The sequence below is a fragment of the Hibiscus syriacus genome, unplaced genomic scaffold (genome assembly GCF_006381635.1).
Source record: "Hibiscus syriacus cultivar Baekdansim isolate YM2019G1 unplaced genomic scaffold, ASM638163v2 tig00000002_pilon, whole genome shotgun sequence".
Taxonomy (NCBI): domain Eukaryota; kingdom Viridiplantae; phylum Streptophyta; class Magnoliopsida; order Malvales; family Malvaceae; genus Hibiscus; species Hibiscus syriacus.
The window spans coordinates 733581-756350 of NW_024061752.1; the positions used below are offsets into that span (position 1 = coordinate 733581).

Here is a 22770-nt window from a genome sequence, read left to right on the forward strand (position 1 = left end):
TAATCCTTACAAGGCGCCCTTGATCTTAATAATCCAGCTTCTTGAAATCATCAAGTGGAGGTCTTGATGAATTTGACCCATGTGGTTCAATTTCAGGTATGAAATTCTATATGGATTTTAATGGTTTCTATTGTAATCTTAAACCAAGAAAACAAGCTTGAAAGCAAAAAGGAGAGGAGGAACAGAAAAACAAAGGAGAAAAGAATGCATATTGTCTAAACAAAGATGGAGAGGTTTGGACTACTCTCGAGCAGTTTATAGGGAAGGAGTAGGCGGACAGAGAAGGATTTGGACTAGGGAAGCTTTGATGTGGCTAGTTACACACAGTTTCTTCTCCTCCTTTTCGATGTTTTGGAAGAAGCAGGGCTACGTGGGAGGTTAGTACGATGCTGGGGATCTCATTTAAAGAAGGCAAGAAGGCATTTTTAGATAAAATTATTGATCTTGAGGAAGGATTGGGGTTAGTAGGAATTGTTGAAATAAGGGGATTGTTATTGTGTTTTTTTGATTTGAGGTTTTTGGGATATTTGTTATATTATGAGTAACATTAATATATGCGTGGGAACATAAGGGGGTGGGAAGAAGGAAAAAACAAGAGCTGTAGCTAAGTTGGTCAGGAAGAATAAGTCGAGCATTCTAGTTATTCAAGAAACAAAGCTAGAAAACTGTTCTATGGCTCTAAGGAGAAGGATAGGGGGTTGTCTTCTCGAGGGATGTATTTTTCACACAGCTGTTGGGGTCTGCAGGGGGTTGTTGGTAATGTGGAATGATATGAATTTAAAGTGTCCAGTAGTTACTTAAGTAGCAGGATTATGCAATATTTGGGAAGTTTAAGAATGTTGTTGAAGAGTGTGTGATTATGAATTTGTATGGTCCCTCCACTGAATCTGAAAAGGATGAATTCTACTGGGAATTATTGGAGTTTGTTCAGCCCAATCGAATTTACTTTGTATTTGGGGGGACTTTAATACGTATCTTGATCCGGCTGAGAAGATGGGAAGGTCTCAAAACTGGCATTCTGTTGATATCTTTAGGAATTTTCTGCAGCAAACAAATTTATTGATCTTCCGTTGGTGGGAGGAACTTTTACTTGGTGTAACAACAGGGAAGAATCAACCTGGGTTAGGCTTGACAGTTTCTAATTTCTGGTAATTTTTTGACCTGCTTTCGAACGTAGTTCAAAGGCTACTGCCTAGGTCCATATCAGATCATAATCCGGTGTCATTGGAGGATTCGTATGTAGACTGGGTCCTAAACCATCAGATTTACAATTATTTATTAGAGGAAGAGGCTTCGAGGAATTGGTAAATCTTCAATGGTTGACTTGATGGAAAGGAATAATAGAAGGGGTATCTTCAGTATTTTACAGGAACTAAAAAGTCAATCAGAAATGTCAAGCAGGAAATTAAATGGGATTTCAGACTCTATTGAAACTTTAGAAGGGAATTAATGAGTTAGAATTGAAGGCACAAGGTAGTAATCTTTCTCCGCAGGAGTGGGGACCAGGTGAAGCAGTTTAGATCGAATCTCTGGAGGTACAGGATTGAAGAAAGTGTTTGGTTTCAAAGAGCAAGAACGAGATGGATTAAAAGAGGGGACAGAAATACTAGATTTTTCCACTTGTGTGCTTTAAACAGAAAGGAGAATTGCAATTACTAGTCTGAGATTAATGGGACTGTAGTTTCAGACCCGTCTCTGATCAAGACCCACATTTCTAATTTTTTTAAGACAACTTTAGTTCCATTTCTACAATGGAAGTGGGAGAACTTATTTCTGGATTTCTCTAAACTGTCAAGAGAACAGTCTACAAAAATAGAGAAGTTTTAGAACAGGAAGTTTGGCAAGCTATAGCATCCTCGGACAGTTCTAAATCTCCTGGTCCGGATGGTTCACAATGGGTTTCTTCAAGAAATGCTGGCCAGATTTAAAGGAGCAAGTACTGGAATTTTTTAACGATTTTTATTTCGGAAGGATGTGGGAGCATGGAGTAAATCACGCCTTTATACCCTAATTTCGAAATTTTAAATCCGGAAAGTGTTGAAGACTATCGACCAATTAGCCTTGTAGGAAGTTTGTATAAGATCCTATCAAAGTTCTATCCAAGAGACTTAGCAGCTGTGTTGGTGACATTATCAGCCCTTTCCAGTTTGCGTTTATACCAGGGAGACAATTGTTGGACTGTGCATTTGTGCAAATGAAGGGATCGATTATTGGAGAAACAAGGTTACAAGGGGTTGTTTTCAAAGTGACTTCGCAGAGCATACGATTCTGTTGAATGGCGATTTTGAACAAAGCAATGAAGGAGATGGCTTTGGTATTAGATGGTGTCGTGGATCTCACAATGTCTCTCTCTGCTTCAATTTCGGTTCTGGTGAACGGTTCCCCATCGGAAGAGTTTACTATGGCTAAAGGACTAAGACAAGGGTGTAGTCTCTTTCCGCTCCTATTTAATATTGTAGGTGAGTTGCTGCATTTGATGCTAGATAAAGCAGTTGACAAAGGACTTTTCCAAGGTTTTGTGATTGGGAATTCTACAGATTCACTTCGGTTATCTCATCTTCAATTTGCCGACGATCTCATCATTTTTGCCAAGCTTCACTACTCAGATTAAAATGTCAAAAGGGTGTTGAGGATTTTCAGTATAATGGCGGGGTTGCATCTAAACTTAAAGAAGAGTAAACTTTTTGGTGTAAATGTTGATGAGGATATTTTATCAGACTGGGCATTGGAAGTGGGTTGTTCTGTTGATCGTTTTCCCACAAATTATTTGGGTCTTCCAATCGGTGCTAAGAATAATTCTGAAGCTTTATGGGATCCTGTCCTTAAAAATTTTAATTCAAAAACTAGTTGGGTGGAAAGCTTCTTCTCTGTCCTGGCTGGCAGGACAGTTCTATTAAAGTCAGTGTTGACTTCCCTGCCAATATTTTTCCTATCTTTCTTTAAAATGCCTTGCAAAGTTGGGAATAAATTAAACTCCTTAATGGCCAGATTTTTATGGGGTGACAGTGCGGATAAAAGGAAGATCCACTGTGTTAGTTGGGGTACAGTTTGCAAACCAATGAATAGTGGTGGCCTTAGGGTTCTTGACTTGAATCTTTCTAATCGGGCATTATTGGGGAAATGGGTGTGGAAGTTCGCAAATGAAAAGGAATCCATATGGAAAAGAGTGTTATGTAGTAAGTAAAATATTAGTAGTAATACTATGTCTATTAGTAACGTCATTTCTCCAAAATCTTCTTGGAATTTGAGAAGTATTGCTAATAATTTTTTGAAGAATGATTCGGCGGGCGAGTGTCATAGATCATTTTCGAAGTTGCAAGTAGGCAATGGTAAGTCCATATCTTTTTGGACTGATCCATGGGTGGATGAGGTTCCTTTAAAAATTCTTTTCCCTAGAATTTTTGCACTCTCTAATAACAAATGGGGTAAGGTTGTTGATTTTGGAAGCTTTGAGTTGAATGGTTGGCAGTGGAACATTATTACTATGAGGAATTTGTCTGATTGGGAATTGGAACAATGGTTGGATTTGATGATGAAATTAAAGGAAATAAAACTCACTGATTCGGTTGAAGATTTTCTCTCTTGGTCTGCAAGTGGTGATGGGTTATTACCAGAAAATCATCCACTGATTCATTCGGTGTTATGTTGTCAATCAAAAGCATTAAGGAAAGCCACCGATCCAATTCCCAATCACAAAGATTTCTCCTTAGCTGAATGTTCCAAACCCAACCATTAGCTACAAATCCACCAAATTCAACCAATTTTCTCCTTTTGTTAGTTGACAGAGCATAGATTCTAGGAAATTGAATCTTAAGAGTAGATTCATTAACCCAATTATCATTCCAAAAATCAATTGACCTACCATTCCCCACTTGGATCTTCAAATTGGATCTCAAACAATCCCCAATCTTGTCCTTTTTCTCATAGTTACTCCGAATACCTCTCCAAACCCATGAATCTTGAAGAGAAACAACCTTGCCTATAGACAGAGACTCCATACTGACATTATGAATACAACAAATCAGTTTTTTCCATTGAGAGTCTGTCATTTGCATACTTCCAAACCCATTTCCCTAGCAAAACTCTATTAATCATACTCAAGTCCAGTACTCCTAAGCCTCCTTCTTCCAATGGTTGACAAACCGTACTCCAATTCACCCAACGAACCCTCTTCTTGTCAGATTCTTTGCCCCAAAGAAATCTTGCCAATATTGAGTTAATTTTCTGATTGACCTTAAACAGAATTTTGAAAATAGAGGTAAAAAATAGGTAAGGAGGACAATACTGATTTTATCAACACCAATCTTCCAGCCAACGATAAAGAAGTAGCTTTCCAACCTACTAATCTGATGAAAACTTTCTGTAAAACTGGTTCCCACAATAACTCTGAATTTTTCTTTGTTCCTATCGGAAGACCTAGATAAGTCATAGGAAGAGATCCCACCCCACAACCTGCTTCCAGTGCTAAATCTTTTAATTTGTCCTCTGCCACATTAACACCAAACAATTTACTCTTGGATAGATTAAGATGAAGCCCTGAAATTAAACTGAATACCCTCAATACTCTCTTTAAATTCAGAATTTGAGTTGAGGAATCTCTGCAAAATAAGATTAAGTCGTCTGCAAACTGCAGATGAGTCAACTTAAAAAGATTCTCTTCAATACCAATATTGAATCCTTCAAAAAGACCAAGGGTAGCAGCCTTACTCAACATTAAATTCAATAGCTCACCAACAATGTTAAACAGAAGAGGAGATAGACTACAACCTTGTCTCAGCCCTTTGCCCATCTGAAATTCTTGAGTTGGGGAACCATTAATTAGGACTGAAATTGAAGCAGAAGAAATACAATAATCCATCCAAGAAATCCATTTGTCTCCAAAACCCATTATCTTCAATAACCTCAAAATAATTTGCCATTCGACCGAGTCAAAGGCTCTGCGAAAATCTACTTTAAAAACAACTCCTTTCCTACCTTTTTCCTCCAGTAATCTATAGATTCATTTGCCATAAAAGCGCAATCAATAAGCTGCCTACCCGGAATAAAGGCGAATTGCAATGGGCTGATCAAAACTTTAATAACAGAAACCAATCTCCTCGATAAGATTCTAGAGATAATTTTGTACAAACTTCCAACAAGACTAATTGGTCTGTAATCTTCAATAACTTCAGGGTTGAGTTTTTTAGGAATCAAAGTAATGAAAGCATGGTTGACCCCATGCTCCCAACTCATTCCTCTGTGAAAGTCATACACAAACTTCATTAAATGATCCTTCAAAACATGCCAGAATTTTTTAAATAAACCCATCGTGAAGCCGTCTGGACCCGGGGCTTTGGAGCTGTCCGAGTGAAACACTGCTTCCCTAACTTCATGTTCTGAAAACCGTACCTCAAGTCCATTTTTCTGCTCCTCTGATAATGTCATGAAATTGAGATTAATGTCCTCTACCTCCAGCGTATTTTTAGAGTTGTAGTTCTCCTTAAAATACTCAAAGACAAATTTTTTCAGCTTCTCCGGATCAGAAATTTCTTCATCAGCCACTCTCAGGGCCAAAATTGAATTCATTCTATTTCTATTTAATGTTGTTAAATGGTAAAACTTTGTATTCCTATCCCCATCCTTGATCCACTTCAATCTTGATCTTTGTAACCAAATACTCTCAACTTCCATAATTCATTTCTGGACAGAATCAACAAATCCCTTTCTTGAATGGAAATCCCTCCTTGCAATTTGAATTCCATAATCAAGTTTTCTAGTTGAGAATTTTTTTCAGAAATCCCCTTTTGAGCCTATCCCTGATCTTCTGCTTTGTTCCTTGAAGTAAAGAAAATAGACCCCATCGACCATTCGCCTTTGCTGTAGACAATGAATTTTCAATCAACTCAACAAACCCGTCTTCCTCTAACAAATAGTTGTATAATCGAAAAGGTTTTGGTCCCCAATTGTTGCATTCTTCTACTAACACCACATGATTATGATCCGAAAGGGATTTTGGGAACAATTTTTGGATCATATTAGGAAATTGATTTAGGAAAGAACCACTGATAATAAACCGATCAAGCCTTTCCCAAGTAGAATACTCTCTGTTGTTGCACCAAGTATATCTTCCTCCAACTAATGGTAAATCCATAAGATTAAAATGTTGAACAAATGATCTAAACAAATCCATAGAATGCCAGTTTTGAGCTACACCGCATTTCTCCTCTGTATCCAAATAAGCATTAAAATCCCCTCCTATGCAGACTGTTAGGTTTAAACACTGCACAAAACACATCAGCTCCCTAAAGAATTCCTCTTTATCCTCTTCTACTGCTGGACCATATACATTTATTAAAACACAATCAAAATTATACAGCTTGAACTTTCCTGATAATGCTATGAATCTGCTATGTTTATGTTCGGCATTGACCACAAAAACATTCTCATTCCACAAACTTATCAGACCTCCTGCAGAACCCTCAGCTGGAAGAAAGACATGACCTTTCAATAGATTACCTCCTAACCTCCTCCATAAATTGCTTTTACAGACATTCAGTTTTGACTCCTGTAAGAATAGGATAAACGGCTTCTCTCTAGTAACGAGTCTGGCCACTGCTCTTATTTTTTCTCTTCTCCCAAGACCTCTAATATTCCATGTGATTAATTTTAACTTAGACATAAAATTGACAATCATAAACTCCACATCAAACCAAAGAAACCATCAGGGTCATTGAGAAGACCCCTTCAATTCCATCCTAAAAATCTCCTCCTCTAATAATTGTTGCCCCCCTTTAAAGGTGATCCCCAACATTTCACAGACCACCCTAGTAGCAGCAACTTTAATCCTAGCTTTAACAGAAGATTGGGAAGACTGAGATACCTCCCTGGCTTGCTCCACTGACTCCCTGACCTTACTTCTAAGAACCTTTCTATAGACTCTATCATAGAAGCTGATAGACACTTCAGTATCCGAGCAAACACTTCCCGATCGACGAGGTGCAATTCTCAACTTTCGTTTATTAGTAAGGCTTTTAGACCGAGGAATACACTGATCCTGCTGATTAATAGGAACTAGATGACTTTCCTTTGCTTTAAACTGATCATCTTTCTTGTGGCATGAAGTACTTCCCTATTGAATCTCATTATTTCTATTCTTTATACTCGAACTTGAGAAGATTTCCTCATTAGAGTTACATAAATTATCATTCATAACCTTCTCCATCTGCTTACCACCTTCCGATTTATCAACTGTACATTTAAACCCCTCTACATCATTATCAATCTGCAAACTAATAATGTGGTCCCCCTCCAGGCTTTTAGAACCAATGTAGTTATGCTTTCTTATTACATCTCCCTATTCACATGGATTCACTTCCTTCTCCCCCTGAAAATTTACTTTCGCCCCCTATCCTCCCCCTCATCAGCAGCACTCAAGTGAATTGCAGGACTGGCATTGGGCTGTAAGACAAACTTGTCCCCAACCCATTTAAAATTAAATGTAGGCCCACTGGGAACCCATTTTTTATTTCGAAATAATGCAGCCTCATTTTCCTCAGATTGCACTGAGTCTACCGGATCAATTGTATCTCTCAATCCCAAGCCCACGTGATTGTCGTTCTGACTTGTCTTATTTTCCAAGAAACCTGACATCCCACAATCAGAATTATCTGCTGTTGACTTTGTCGATTGGACATGTCCCCCACTGACTCCATTCACTCCACTGTTCTGCCCACAATTCAACCAAGAAATGACTTTAAGCCTAGCATCCTCTGTAGACTCATCCCTGTCTTCAACCAGAGTAGGATGTCTGCCAGATCCCTCCTCAGACACGACATAACAACTGTTCCTTTTTTTTGAAAATTTCTCCATCTTCTTCCTTCCCGCTTCTTCCTCTGGTTTAATCAAAACAGATCCCAGTGTGATCGTAACTTTGAACGATCTACCATACGAACCAATCGTCACTTTATCAGGAACATCATAAGGACTTTCCACCCTGAGCAGAACTTTTACCGTCGAGAGGTCCGATCTGCTCTCTGAATCTTTGTTAAAACATAGAAACTGACCCCACTTCCTTGTAAGCTTTCTTAAGAATGCCTCATTCCAGCACAGTAAAGGCAATCCAAATAACTCAATCTGGCTAAGTGCCGAAGGAACTCCATCCTTGTTCAAAACTGGGGCTAACCAATCAAAGCATAAGAACAACTTTTCCTTTTTATTCATCCATACCTGTGAGGCCTCCTCCACCGAGTTAAAAGTAATTATGCATGCATTCCATGCATAACCCCATCTAACAACTTGAACTTCCATGCCTTCTAACTCCAGAGCGTCCTTCACCGAGTTATGTTCAAAAGAAGACTTCATTATCCCTGATAATGAACGTTTAAACCATTCTGAATTATCTGATGGAATATGCATGTCCCAAACATTTCTCACAGTTGGAATACTCTGATTGTTACCCGGCAAGTTTACCCCTGATACTGTTTTCCTTCTCAAATCATAATCAGAGTTCACCACATCCTTATACGATCTGTCATCTCTCAAGCTTCTCAACGACACAGCTCTCCTCCCCGATCCTGATGCATCCTTAATCTCAGACCTGATCTCCAACATTCTCTTCCCCTCCACAGCTTCCCTTCTCTTAACCTTTTGATACTTAGCGACCCCTACTGAGACTCTTCTTCCATCAAGCCACTTCCCATTCACGAACCGGATTGCCTTGTTTCTACTTTCCTCACTAGCATATTGGACGAAAGCAAAAGTAGAAGATTTATAATTTGGTTTTTCTAAAAAATGAGGGATGAAAATCCTCAAGATCTGACCATAAGGACTAAAATAATTCCTTAACACCCCTCTGGAAACACTTTTGTTAAGATTATCAATGCACACTGTCCATTCCTCATCAGCATCAATGGAAATTTTTGACTTTTCTCTCACTCTCTCTCTACCTAACGCGCTCATACCTCTAACTGAACTGGACCGGATCTAAGCCTTTTATTGTTAGTTGCATCCTCTTTACCCCTTCTTTTCATGTAGTGCTTGACATATCTGGACCATTGAATATAATTATGACCCTTCAATTTGTGGTGTGATACAGATTGGATAGGCGTCTGTTATGTTGAGAGAAGAACCAGATTGAGAAACCTGATTATTGGTCGAGTTATTTTCAGAATCTGTAGGCTGAGAAACAATTTGTTTCTTCAGGAAATCTCATTCAATCTTAAAAAAAACGGCAAGTCTTTTATAGATTGTAATGCAAGAATTGTACTTAGTTAGGACTCTTATAACTTTACAACTCTTATCTAAACTACTTGAACATATACATATAACTTTACAACATTAAACCCTAATTTAAATTACAATAGGTTATAATTTACACTTAGATTGGAATCTTGTTGAATGTTGCATTTATCCCCTAGAATTGCAAGTAATATATCTATTTCTCATCAATTACAGTTGCTCCAACTACTGCTCCTGCTTCAGCAATTGTGTCCCTGCTACTGTTGTTCCTTCTGCTTCGATCAATGTTGAAATAAACTTGTTGAATGTTCTGTTTGATGCGTTTGCTATACACTTGAAAACCATGCTACTGATTCTGATGCCCGTGCCAACTCTTGTGCTATGACCAACTTTGCTACTAATCAGCCATCATCTAATTTTGGAAATCAGGTAACGTGATTCTTTTAATTGAGGAACTTGTTAAAGGTTTTCCCCTATTTTCTCTTTCCTATCTCTCCCTTATTTGCTCTAAGCTTTTTCTTTTTTTGATTCCAGTGGACTTCAATATATATATATATTGTTCTTGATTCAGTGTTTTGATGATTCCTCTGGTGATGACCCTTTTAAACTTGTCCCTTCATCTGATGTTATCTCAGCTGCGTAACAATTCTACTTGCATGCCTACTTTTCGGGTTGCAACAAATCAAAATGCGGTAGTTCCTCAGCCCATTTCTACAATGCGCAACCGTTAACCTTACTCCTACTTATAAGGTAACCTGTTAAAAATAACAAGGCCTATAACATTACTCTTACTTATAAGATAATTGGTAAAAAACAAAACATGGCGCAACCATAAATGTTACTCATACTTATAAGGTAATTGGTTAAAAATAAAAAGGCACAATCAATAACGTTACTCAATAATGTTAACCGGTTTAACATAAGTTGGCTGGTTACCAAATTTTTAAATATTTCTTCGTGTTTTTAAACTACAATATTATGATTATGTCAACATTTCCGTTTGAGTTTAACCAAGTTTGTTAAGTTTTTAATTTAATTTCTGGTCACATCGTTTTTTAGCTTTATATTAGTCTATCTTTCGTTAGACATTACCATATATTTACCTATGTACATTTATAATTCGTTTTAACTTATATGTATCTATGGTATTTTTTGTATAGTCCTTATTTTTATATTCACTATTATCATATTAATATGTATATATTAATAATAAATAGGTATTTTATAATTATTAATTAATGACTTAATATATATATATAGAAAGGTAACTTATCAATATGGTTTCGTGCATATAGGTTTAGACACAACATCATTTTTGCATAAAACTTCATAATTATTAATTAATGACTTAATATATATATATATAGAAAGGTAACTTATCAATATGGTTTCGTGCATATAGGTTTAGACACAACATCATTTTTGCATAAAACTTCATAATTTGACTAGGGTAATATTTCTTTTGTTTTATATTATTGTGAAGGATTGTCTCATGGTTCGAGGCTAGAGGGTCTAACTTGATCGTTTAGAATAAAAGTGGTATCCCATTTAGTGTCGCATAAAATTGATAATTCATAAAATTTGTACTACCGAGGGAAAAATGATATTTTGATAATAATTAACATTGAGAATTACTAGAGAAGCTATGATATTTTGATTTTAGTAAGAAAAGGGTTTTTCATATGTTCGAAACACAAAGACTTGTTTTCTTAAAAAAAATGGAAATAGTAAGATATTGTCATGCTTTCTTGGAATTATCAAATTAATAAATTAAGTTTTGTTTTGGTTTTAGAGTTTAGGACGTTATGGGGTGTTAATCTTTTCACACGTGTAATGGACTCTCTAACTCAATTTTTTGATACACAAGCCTAAAAATGTTGTTTTGATAATTTTTAAAATTAAGTTTTATTAAAATGACAATCATTTTGGGTGTCCATTCACATCCTAACTAAATATTGACGATGACTCTTTTAATCATGATTCTTTTAAAAATTGGAAAACTCCAATTTAAAGGAGGCGACTCCTTAAAATTCTCGAGACTTTCAGTTCCTCTCCTTACAGTCGAGTTTAGAGATGCACAGAAGCCGGATTTCAATCCGGATCGGATAAAAACCGATCCGGTTTTTTCTCCTAACCCAAAAATCGGATTTTAAAAAAATCGGTTCGGATCTTAACCGGTTTGGAGGGTCGGATGGTGTAACCGGTTTCGGTTTGCAAAAAACCAGTTTTTAAAAAAAACCGGATTTTTTCGGATAAAAAATCAGTTTTTTAAAAAAACCGGTATTTTATCCGGATAAAAAACCGGTTTTTTATCCGGATAAAAAACCGGTTTTTTATCCGGTTTCAAAAAAACCGGTTTTTAATCCGGTAAAAAAACCGGTTTTTCCAAAATCCGGTTTCGGATATTTTTTACCCAAAATCGAATATTCGGATTTTTTGTGCACCTCTAATCGAGTTGTTTCGTATCCTTCGACTGAGGGGGAAAGTTTCGACAGAATGTGTACGTTTCCATCCACACAAGGATATATTTCTTTTATTAGTGTATGATTAGAAATATGAATTTGTGTCAAATAAGAATCATTGTAATATAAATTTTCTTTCTTATTAATCAATTAACTTTATAAATAAATAATATCTATTAAGATTACTTAAACCTCGATTAATTCGTAAATCTCTTGTAATTTCGACATCATAATAAACTTTTTTCATTCGATTGTGATTCTTTTAGGAGATTTTCGCGTAAATTGTGTGTTCTTTATCTTTTACGACACTGTTTTCACTTACTAATTATAATTATTCTTAACACCTATAAAAGTTTAAAAATCAACAACTAATATAACATTTAGTTTTTTTATATAAGAAATGTACCCAATAATTATTCTACACATATAGCTTGCATCTCCATTTATCAAATCATACAAATTGAAAAGACCCGTTTTTTCTTTTCTTCTATACCTGAACCAAATTTATCAATCAAAACTATGTTAGTGTGGAAATAAGAATGTGTGTTAGTGAGTATATATATACACACATATCATCAAACCTATGTTATTGCACAAATAAAATAAGAATTTGTGTATGTATAAGGCTTTAATTCAAAATTCCATTATTCCGTGAACATCACCAATCAACTGATATTGAATGCCGAGAGAGATAATACAGAGAACTTTAAAAGCTTACACCATATATGTTTACACAATGTCATCAAGTACATATATTGCCAAATTTTACTTAAAAAAGAAGAGTTTAATTTTCTCTTTTCTTTTCAAAACATGAGTTATATTAAGTCTGATAATTCCTATTTTATTTTAGTATTTTAATATTTATAATCATATTTAAAGTATTATATATTTATATTTTAATGGCATATTTGCGTTATTTTCGTATTATATGGTATTTTCATGCAATACAATCATATCATACACATAATCATAAATCAAAGTTCTAAGAGGCTAAGGAAACCAATATCATATGGCTCCAATCAGAAGATGCTTAAATTGCAAAAAAGAAGAAAATCATCACTATTAATGTTTTTTCTTTACTTTTTGTTCCACGTTGGATTGGTTTAAGCACACCAAACATCCCAAGTAAGGACCTTTAATGGCATTCTTGAAGAAACAATGATATTAAAGAGAGAGAAAAAAACGAATACCTCTAATAACCGCAACAAATCTCCCACCTTCCAGGACCACAAAGCCTCTCCCAATCTCCAACTACTAACTTCGTTTCTTTTCTATTATTATTATTTTCTTTTTTTTTATGACTAATATTCCAATCGTATATACGCCCACCATACCTGTAAACTTCCTACGTTATATAATACTTTTAGCCAATTTTTAGGGGGTGTTCAGGATTATACTATGGACATTGATTGACCTCTACAACAAGCAACCCTGTTATACGATGATCACCCATGATTTACCTGGTCCTGGGCTTGAGGTGGTCCATGAACTTCTCCTGCTCTGTAAGTGCATGGCGGAAATGGCATCGATGCCCGTAGGGACAGACATCACCAGCTAGGACCATCCTGCAAACCTCAGTCTTGTAGCGAGGGTGGCGGATTACGGGGCGCAGCTCTTTGATGCCGTGAGCGAATTGGCAGTGATTACCATAAGGACAGGCACCCGTCTCTTGCCATTTGTTGCAGAGTTCAGTCTTGAGCATGCCTTGGTTGTAGACCTCCAACTCAAGCGGCTCTTCCTCCTCCTTCCCTCCCTGAACGTACACCTTCTGCTGCACATTCATCTAAATTGATTAGTTAGCGCTTCCATTTTAAGTAACGAAGAAGTACAAGAATCGATTGTGAACCAATTACTGTTCGTATTTACTATACACACACATATATCATTCGCCTTCCCAATTTACTGCCGGTGGCAACAAGGCCGTTGATAATAGATGCAACAATACACATATCTTAAACGTCTAAACAGATTTCTTGTTAGGGGTAACAAGTTTGGGACTATTTCACTAGATTTTAGTTACACCGGAAGTAAAAGAATCTAATTTCTCTAAATGGAAGAAAATGTAAATCTCAGTCGTATATATAATAAAGCGCGCATCTAACATAATTGAGTTTTAGTTGGTTTATTGCTTCATTGCCAAGCAAAAAGAAGGCATTCATTAAATAGAAGAAAAACAAAGAGGAAACTATTGCTATTACTATTAAACAGCAATATTTATTATTTGATACAATTTAATCCCATATAATTTTATATATTTTCACTAAATTATATAACAACACATCAATCAAAATTTTATTAAAAAATAAATTCAGCTAATTTTATTTTGGATGACGTGTTATATCATCTTTATTCTTTTTTTTAGCACATATATCATCTTTATTCACTTATTAAATATAAATCCATAATTTAATAAAAAAATATAAATCCATAAATATGAAACAAAAATATACTAATTGCAATAACGAATTTGCATCAAAACAGAATTAGAAAGATTAAACGAAAAGGAAAAAAATAAACTCACCGCTCCACTGAGTTGAGAGGCATTTCCAGTCCGAGTAGGTACACGAGTTTTACCACGATGACTCGCCCCAGCTTGGTTCATCATCTTCAGATATCCATTAGACCTAACGGAAATGCTCTTAGGCAACATAACCCGCTCCACGTCCACCGCACCTTCCATCACGCTTGTTGGACTCTCATCAGAAATATCCGCCTCTTCTACAGCGTCACTACCCAGACAAAGTCCTTGCAACGCGTTCGCCAACTCAAACGGCGAGGTGTCGTAATCAGACGACGATAAATGATTCTGAACAGAGGCTTGGATCAGCACGCTGAGTTGCTTGTTGAGGTCTCGGTTAACAGATCGAAGCGAGGAATTCTCTTGACGGAGTGCCTCGGCTTCCTTTGCAGCTTCACGGAGACGAGTGAGGCAGAGGTTGTGGCGGTTGATCATATCTTGATGTTGTTGCATGAGGATGCGGGGATTGTAGAGCGAGAACGCGGAGGCGACGGAAGTGGAGGATGAGGTTGTGGTGGAGGAAGAGTAAACTCCACCGCTCTGGTGATCTTTCGGCAGATTGCCTCCGAGGTCGCCATAGACGGTTGTAAAATTGTCGTTTTGCATCTGCAAATGAATAACAGAAAGATTTAACAAACATTATATCGATTATCCAATCAAAGCAATAGCGATCGAACAAGAAAATTTGAAGCTCACCTGAACCTGAACCGTAACACTTCCGATTTTCTCTTCAGAACAGCGGAAGAGAAAGAGCGTGAGAAACTTTTTTATTGCTTTGTTTTGGAGGGAGGGAAAAAGAAAGGGCGAGCGAACTTGAGAAATGGAGGACGACGGCGACTAGGTTTATAGCAAGAGGGAATTGGAGGGAAAAAGGGAAAGAAAAAGTTGGTTTTTCTAAAACCGTTTAAACAGAATTACCCTTCTGTCATGTAGTTATAGTTTCTCTACCAATTCGATTCTCAATACATTCTTTAGCATTTCCTTAAGGGTATTTAAGTCATATAATTAATCTAAGCTGTGATTTTTATAAACTATATATATGGCCATATGGGTATGAAGATTAAACGTCGCTGGATGATGTGGGCCGTTTGATTGCATCATGATATTTTGCATCAGCTGAGGCTTCAACTCGGTACAAATTTTATTTTAATTATAATTATATGTATATATGAATATGTATTGATGGTTCATTATGATTATATTAATTGATGTGTAATGAATAAGATTTTGATTGTGAAAAAAAATGAAACAAAGATACATAACATAATGAAATTAGGAAAGGTACATGAAATGGCAAGGGCCGGTTGCGGTTAGAGAGGTGCTTGATTATATAAATTGCTTGTAATTGAAGGTAATGGAGATGTGATTTTGTGTATTGGGGGGGGGGGAAGAGAGTTTTACAAAATTTTCAAGACTTTACATCCCATTTGGGAAGATCATGGAAGTCATCATCTTCCTTTATTTATTTAGGTGTTTGCTTCTTTATCACAACTATAACCACCTCTTTTCATCCATTTTTTTATCGTATTTCAGGTCAAATTTCAAAACCTTCTATTCAATTACCAAAATATTAAATGATTCTTCCAATCAGAAATCCTTTTGAGCCATTGTCATGGTTGTTAAGTTAGGCATACGCATCTGCTCATTGATATATATATATATATATATATGATCTTTGTTGGTAATTAAACATTTAGGTTTGTCTTTCATTTTCATTTCAGTTAGGGCATGCTACTGCTTTAGTTGATGAGCTCTTTGCTTTGCCCACGTAGCTGTTGCTGGGGATTTGTCAGGCAAAGAGGCTAAACCACAGTCTCCTTCATCCCAGCATATGAGAGAAGATGGTGTTTCTCTATCGTCAACCCATGTTTCGATTATGATAGTCTGGCAACATCACCAAGTAACAGATCATCATTACAAATAACAGCAAATGCACATTTTCTTGGTAGTAGTATATTGATAGTAGGTAATCAAGCAAGGAAATTTTGGGTAAGATTGGCTAGAGTCTTGAGATTAATGGGCCTAATCCGAGATTGTTTTCCACCCCATAAGGCCTTGGAGATAAGCTTGTAGGTATGTTGTGTTGGATGGAAGTAATCCCAGAACAAGTACCCTTCAGGATTTTGACAAATTTTATACCCTTCCTTCCCGCATTGCAGCTGCCCTCCAAGTGGTCCATCTCCACAACAGGCACTACTCACGTCCGAGAAACCTGCACATTCGTACAACTTATCAGGGTTTCACCTCTGGTCTCTCAAAAAATGGGTTTTGTTAAGTGACTTTTATGCTGTACCGTAACGAGTTGGAATTGCTCGGAAGTGCTGGACGGTGTCATAAACTGCACCATAGACAGCGTTGGCACCCGTGTGTCTTGTGGGGATATCGTTTACCAAATTCTCCAATGCCTTATTGTACTTCTTAACCATGACATTCATCTTTCCGTAGCAGCGATTGATAGGGGCACCGGGTAAGAGGGCTCTTGCCGGAACGCACCCCACTGGACCTAGTGAAAATACAGCGATTCTGCGAGCGCCAGCATTGTAAATTTGGTCGATTATGTTACTTACTTCTTTGATCATGGCTTGCACGTAGGCGTCTGGATCTAGTGTTGGGGGATCAAATGGGAGGAAGTAATTGAATATGTCATTGGATCCTGATTCCAAGAAGAAAAGAGATCTCTCGACTGTACTTTTGTTTATCTCTTTTTGATCTACTAATGTTTGGAATTGCCGTAGTTGTTCTTGGATTGATGTCACTCCCTGTGACATGCCATGAATAAGAACTCAGTTGATACAACATTTCATTCAAAAACTTATTTAATTATCGCTTAATTCGATATATAAGCCTAAATAAGAATGAAGAATATGTGTGACAAACCAAGTCTTTATTGGTTCCTGGCAGAACACCACTCCCAGCGGTAGCAAAGTTGATTCCGTTTGATGGGTAACCTTTCCTACTATCATTCATCACTGCCATCTGTGCCTCCAAAAACGGTTGTTGCATTCCGATGCCAATGAATTGTGCTGCATACATTCCATTTTCAATCAATCAAAATAATTAAATAAAGGAGAGAGGAATCAACTGAATTAAGTAGGGAGCTAGCTCACAAATAAAATCAGCAACCGTTCTGCCATTAGTGAACCTGCCAGTAGGATGGTGGAAAAATGCGGAGCCATATGGTGGGAAATCTGCCTGCACGCTACAGTTTTTGCTGACTCGATTGTTTCCGGCGTCGAAAACCGAGTCCCCGAAGATGAAAACGGCAGGGACATCTCGACACAACGAAAGATTAATGAAGACGATGAGAAAAATAAGTAGATGAGCCTGAAGCTTCCTCTTCCTCTTCTCCATGTTGACAGAAAACAACTGAAATGGAGAAAAGTGACGCAACGAGGAGGCTGTTATATTATATGAAACGCACAAGAAAACGAAGAACAGGTGGTCAGCAAATGTGAGTAACGTTCAAAAAGAGAAGGAAAAGGACGAAAAGAATGAAACTGAAATGCACGAGGTTGGTGTTGGTTGCAGATAAAGCTTCTTTACTTGAATGGTTATTGATTGCTTGAGAAAAAGTTTAATTATGCAGATTGTTCTTCATTTAATGGTATTTATTATTCCTTTGTGACAAGATTCTGCTTGCCATTTTGATGAAGATCGATCACTTTCCTGGATTCCTATTTCGTAAGTGGTTGGCAGCAAGCACAGTGGATCCTTGGACTATCTACATTGCTGCAGAGGATGTTTTCTGTGCCATCAATCTACTGATCATGACTGGACTGAGTTTGTGCAAAAACATAGGAAAAACCATGCCGCCATTGGGTTTTTGTTGCCAAAGTGAGCCCACAACCATACGGGCTAGCCCTAAAAAAAGAAGCTTAGATACGGATGCAAATGAACAAATAGTTCAATAAAATGTTGTCAATTGTTTGTTTATATTTATTTGCTAAATTAAATAAATGATTATAAATAAATTTTTTATATTTATTTAATAAACAAATAATCAAAAATAGAAGCGTGTTAGATTTTTTTATATTCACGAATAAACTTATTTATAAGTTTGTTTACCAATTCTCCTATTCCTTTTTTTATATTTTAAATATAGGTAAAAGTAGATGCTAAATTGAACATGCTGAATTTTAGAATTCAAACTGTGAAGTTTAAGGAGCATAAGGACTAGTAGTATAATTTCATCATTTTCTTTATCTTGCAAATAAAAGGTTAAAAAGTGAGCTTTGTTTGCCGAGGGGTCTCAAACCCATGCACATTGGCATTGGTTAAGTCATGCCCTTCCCACTTCGTCTGGCTTTTGGGTGAGTTATGAACTACCCCGAAAATCATGTTAAACTCTTCCAAACATGTTGGTGAATGCTAAACGAATATGTTCACGAATGTTTAATAAACCGAACATGAACACTTCAAAAATAAATAAAAGAACACGAATCGAACATGAATACCTTCAAATATAAACAAGCAAACACAAAAACACAATCTTATTTATTTAAACCCGATTCATTTACATCCGTAGGCATAGCGAGCTCATATCCAGCATTAGAGGTAAGCCAGTTAACAACAAGGATGCTCAAGAATCAGACATGTGGGAAAGCTCAATTCCGGTACAAATAATTGTCTGGTTTTGTAGCCAGAAAGGAATATCTATATATATCTATATGTATATACACATAGAGTTTGCTTTACAATGATAAAGAAAGGAGCAATGGGTCACGAGGCGACTGCCAAGGAACATCATATCAAAAAGTAACGGGTAGCTTTTGTAATTTTGTGCAAATTGCATCTTCCTTAGAACCAGCCATCACATGCCTCGTTTGCTAGCTTCAGGGAATTTCCTTGAGTGGCCAAAAAGCCTGCTGTTACATAAATATCAGAGGAAAATGAGGAATTTCCCCACGACCATTAGCTTTCATGATTCACCTTCGACGTCACATATCTCCATTTTTTTCTATTTTATTTCTTTAACAAATAAAATATACCATAAATTTTTGAATTGGATCAGACAAATTTTAGATGAAAAAATTCTGACACCTACTATTTTGGGAGGGTAGGTTTAACAAAGAAAGAGACTCAAATTGATTTACAACCTTAAAATGATGAAGACCTAGAATCGCAGGCACCAAGAAAATACAAAATCCCATGACAGACAAGTTGGTGGTTAAAGCATACAAATATTGACTATATAAACCAAAAACATGAAATTTGAGGACAAATTTGTGACCGAACAAGGAACAACCGCTATGATCGACCTTGTGATCTGCTCAAATTGACAACTTTCCTTCACGCAAAGAAAGAAGGTATACTTGATCGAGAACAACTAGATTTCATTTTGGCCATATTGAAACCAATGGCCCTAAATAATATGAAAACATACGGCGTTTTCATATGGAGAAAATCAATACACGTTCAAAGTCTTTGTGAGATTAATATTGGAGGTGTGAAACAAGTTCTGGAAAACGATGATAGAAGAAGCTTCAAATTTAAGTGAAGTTCGGTGATACGTCAAAGCCAAACTTTTTTTTCCTATGATTCTTTTGTCCCGACGTTAAAATATGAGAATGTTTTGTCCCCCATGTCTAAGTTCTCTTGAAAGAAAAAAAATAGAGTGTAGTTTATACATCTGTTGATTAAATTGAGAGTATTTCATTTCAAAGATAAATGTCGGAACTCGAACCCACATAAGATGAAAAAACATGAACATTCTAGATCACTCATTCAATTAACGGATCTCTTTATCCATATACATTTTGAAAGTGAGTAAATTAAAACGATTTATGATAATGTTGACTTTTTTCTTAACCATAAGAAATTAAAATGTCTATTTCTATAATATTGAGACTACAATGAACTTTTAGGTACAATATATGAAGTAGGATATTCTTAAGAGATTAAAATCAATTTTTAAATACAACACATAAAGTTTTAATAAATTTTAATCGAAATGTGAACACACATATTAGGTTAAGATTATGAAGAAGCGTGAAAACAAAAGAGATAATGGAGCTGTGGATGATGGATAGTTCGTGGGTAATAAATAAAGTAGCAACCGCCCATTGCTGCATTTATCGAGACAAGAGCATAATCTTGTTATCTGCTACAGAGGGGGATGATCATCAATTTTGGGCACGAAAGACGCGTGATTGCCATAAATTCCTAATGATAGGAAGTTTACCACACTAGACACCTTGCTGTAGTTTCCATGATTGGTTCAACATCACCACGTAAAATGTGGGGACTCATCCTCCACCCTTGTATCCTTATCCTTTCCTGCAGTTTCCTCGTGCTGTGTTTTAGTTGCTTGATTCTCATGCTTAACCCTGTAAATGGAGCTGCGTTTGTGTTCACTTGGAGATATTTGTGTTCGATTTATGTTCATTTATATTTTCAGTATCGTATTCATGTTCGTTTTTTTATTTTGGTAGGTGTTCGTGTTCGATCATTTAGTGTTCATGTTTGATCATATAATGTTCATGAACATGTTCGACGTTCGTTTTAATGTTCGGCAACCAACAATCTCTTTTTATGTTTCTATTTGCGAGCCAAAGAAAAAAAAGTGAAATTACACCACTAATCCTTAAGTTTCACAGTTTGAACTCCAAAATTTACTTTATGTTCAATTTAGATCATATCTTCACTAATATTTAAATTGTAAAAGAATAAAAAGAAAAAGATAACTGAGTAAACGAGCTTATAAATCAGTTGATAAATGAACTTATAAATGAGTATGTTCGTGAACATAAACCAACCAAATATATATTTGTTCGTGTTCGTTTGTTTATTAAATGAACATACAAATTTTGTCCATCTTCCTTTTTTTAACTTAATAAACGAACGTTATAAGAATGGTTCACAAATAATTCGTCGAATACTATGTTCATTTACACCCTTACTCATGCTAGTCAGTCTACTAAGGGATGATAATAAGTAGGATTTAGTGAAGTTTTCCATCGATTTTATATGAGCGAAAAATATATTATTTTTACACAAATTTGATTTGATTTGATTTATGTTTCGGAGATTTCAATCAATCTGATCTAAATTTAAAATCTAAAATAATAATAAAATATTTAACATTATCTTAATATAATTTGTAAATATACTGAATATTAATTCTTAAAAGTTACTGTATTATATTTCTTAGTGAGCAACAGGAAGAAAAAAAAGTATACATAAAATCATTGAGTTGGTAACTTTAAATTGAAAAATCATGGTTCCAATATATGGACAGTAAAGCAAAGCAAAAGGCATTGAAATTTGGAGGAGGGAAGAAGAGAAAAATCCAAGCGAGTTCACCTTCGCCAATCAAAGAGGAGCCCCCCCCATCATTCGTGTTTTGACATGGAAGCCAAGGGATCAAATCATCAACCACAAGAGGTGCCCGTGCCCCCCTTCTTGAACAACAAACAGCCCGCAGCGGAAACCAAGTACTTCCAAGCCATGAAAGATGATGACAACAAGAAGCAGCAATTACCACCCAAGCGAAGCTCGAACAAGGACAGGCACAAGAAAGTAGATGGACGAGGGAGAAGGATAAGGATGCCGGCTTTATGTGCAGCCAGGATTTTTCAGTTGACCAGAGAATTGGGTCACAAGTCCGACGGCGAGACGATTCAGTGGTTGTTGCAGCAATCGGAGCCGTCAATCATTGCTGTTACTGGAACCGGGACTATCCCTGCTTCGGCTCTGGCGGCTGCCGGTGCCTCTGTTTGTGGGCAGGGGAAATCTGTTTCTGCTGGTTTGCATGTGAAGATGGGAGTGGGGGCTGGTTTGGGGGCCAAAGAGAGGAACAATTGGGCAATGATGAGTGGGAATTTAGGGAGATCTCAAATCCCAGGTGGGGCATGGTGTGCTGGGAATGGAATTGGATCAGCGTTCGTTCAAGGCTCGGAGCAATCCACTTCAAATTTCGGAAGTGAAAACGCCAATAATATCCATAACTACGGATTCCAGGGGCTTGAATTTCCGAATATGAATCTGGGTTTTGTGAGTTTTTCCTCGCTGTTGAATGGCAGTACCCAGCAGGTTCCAGGTTTGGAGCTTGGGCTTTCACAGGATCAGCATTTCGGAATTTCGAATCCCCAAGCTTTTACCCAGTTTTACCAGCAGATTGGGCGGCACGTTGTTGACAAGGATGATTCCCAGGGCTCCAAGCAGTAGCTAGAATTACTAAACAAGAAGAAACGAGTCAACTCGATTATATATCATGCTCCTAGACCAGAAACTAAAGGTAAAAAAAATGCTTAAGGTGATTCCTGAGTTGTTCAATTTGCCGGGGGTGAGTCGATTTCCTTTTTGACACGGGAAACACATGCAAATTCCTTCTCCTTGGCTTGTCATTTGCAGGTGAGATTCTGAAGAGAATAACAATGGGAAGGGAATTGGATCTACTTGAGGTGCTTGTTAAACATTCATGGATATGGTTTGTTAATTATATAGTTTAGAACAATTTTGTCGGGCGAATATCGCTTGTTTGCTTTGCATTCTAGTAGGATCTGTACTTGAAAGTACCGACGACGACGATGGGATTTCCATTGTTCGAAAGTAGAGATTTTAAATTATAAGAAA

General features: G+C 36.6%; 3 protein-coding genes and 1 long non-coding RNA gene across 6 annotated transcripts; 2 read left to right on the forward strand and 2 right to left on the reverse strand.

Annotated features, from left to right (window-relative positions):
- The first annotated feature begins 9 nt into the window (after positions 1 to 9).
- On the forward strand, positions 10 to 10089 carry LOC120185476. The gene is made up of 3 exons (XR_005522437.1): positions 10 to 96; positions 9433 to 9645; positions 9788 to 10089. It is a non-coding gene; the product is annotated as an uncharacterized LOC120185476 (long non-coding RNA).
- Positions 10090 to 12736: 2647 nt separating this feature from the next.
- On the reverse strand, positions 12737 to 15055 carry LOC120191951 (zinc finger CCCH domain-containing protein 15-like). 3 transcript variants are annotated; one of them, XM_039200657.1, is made up of 3 exons: positions 14893 to 15055; positions 14200 to 14802; positions 12737 to 13446 (listed from the first exon to the last, which is right to left on the reverse strand). In XM_039200657.1, exons 2-3 carry the CDS (start codon positions 14800 to 14802, stop codon positions 13135 to 13137), a joined length of 915 nt encoding a protein of 304 aa, XP_039056588.1. In that variant the 5' UTR covers positions 14893 to 15055; the 3' UTR covers positions 12737 to 13134. The 3 variants fall into 3 exon arrangements, with proteins under 3 accessions (XP_039056588.1, XP_039056149.1, XP_039053213.1); XM_039200218.1 differs by having other exon boundaries at positions 12737 to 13449; XM_039197282.1 differs by having other exon boundaries at positions 12737 to 13461.
- Positions 15056 to 16166: 1111 nt separating this feature from the next.
- Positions 16167 to 17547, reverse strand: LOC120141782 (GDSL esterase/lipase 6-like). Its single transcript, XM_039156857.1, has 4 exons — positions 17304 to 17547; positions 17074 to 17219; positions 16490 to 16955; positions 16167 to 16408 (listed from the first exon to the last, which is right to left on the reverse strand). Exons 1-4 carry the CDS (start codon positions 17545 to 17547, stop codon positions 16167 to 16169), a joined length of 1098 nt encoding a protein of 365 aa, XP_039012788.1.
- A 3804-nt stretch (positions 17548 to 21351) lies between these two features.
- LOC120203938 (transcription factor TCP20-like) lies at positions 21352 to 22442 on the forward strand. The gene is made up of 3 exons (XM_039204095.1): positions 21352 to 21975; positions 22039 to 22298; positions 22348 to 22442. Exons 1-3 carry the CDS (start codon positions 21544 to 21546, stop codon positions 22364 to 22366), a joined length of 711 nt encoding a protein of 236 aa, XP_039060026.1. The 5' UTR covers positions 21352 to 21543; the 3' UTR covers positions 22367 to 22442.
- The last annotated feature ends 328 nt before the right edge of the window (positions 22443 to 22770 follow it).

Bases quoted from the DNA above. Each gene is read 5' to 3' on its own strand.
- LOC120191951 (XM_039197282.1), bottom strand. From the start codon at position 14,802: ATGCAAAACGACAATTTTACAACCGTCTATGGCGACCTCGGAGGCAAT. The intron at 13,462-14,199 runs GTGAGTTTATTT...TAATCAATTTAG, and splicing joins CCTCTCAACTCAGTGGAGCG to ATGAATGTGCAGCAGAAGGT.
- LOC120141782 (XM_039156857.1), bottom strand. From the start codon at position 17,547: ATGGAGAAGAGGAAGAGGAAGCTTCAGGCTCATCTACTTATTTTTCTC. The intron at 17,220-17,303 runs GTGAGCTAGCTC...GAATGTATGCAG, and splicing joins AACGGTTGCTGATTTTATTT to CACAATTCATTGGCATCGGA. The intron at 16,409-16,489 runs GTACAGCATAAA...ACGAATGTGCAG, and splicing joins AGCAATTCCAACTCGTTACG to GTTTCTCGGACGTGAGTAGT.
- LOC120203938 (XM_039204095.1), top strand. From the start codon at position 21,544: ATGGAAGCCAAGGGATCAAATCATCAACCACAAGAGGTGCCCGTGCCC. The intron at 21,976-22,038 runs GGGGCCAAAGAG...TCTCAAATCCCA, and splicing joins TGGGAGTGGGGGCTGGTTTG to GGTGGGGCATGGTGTGCTGG.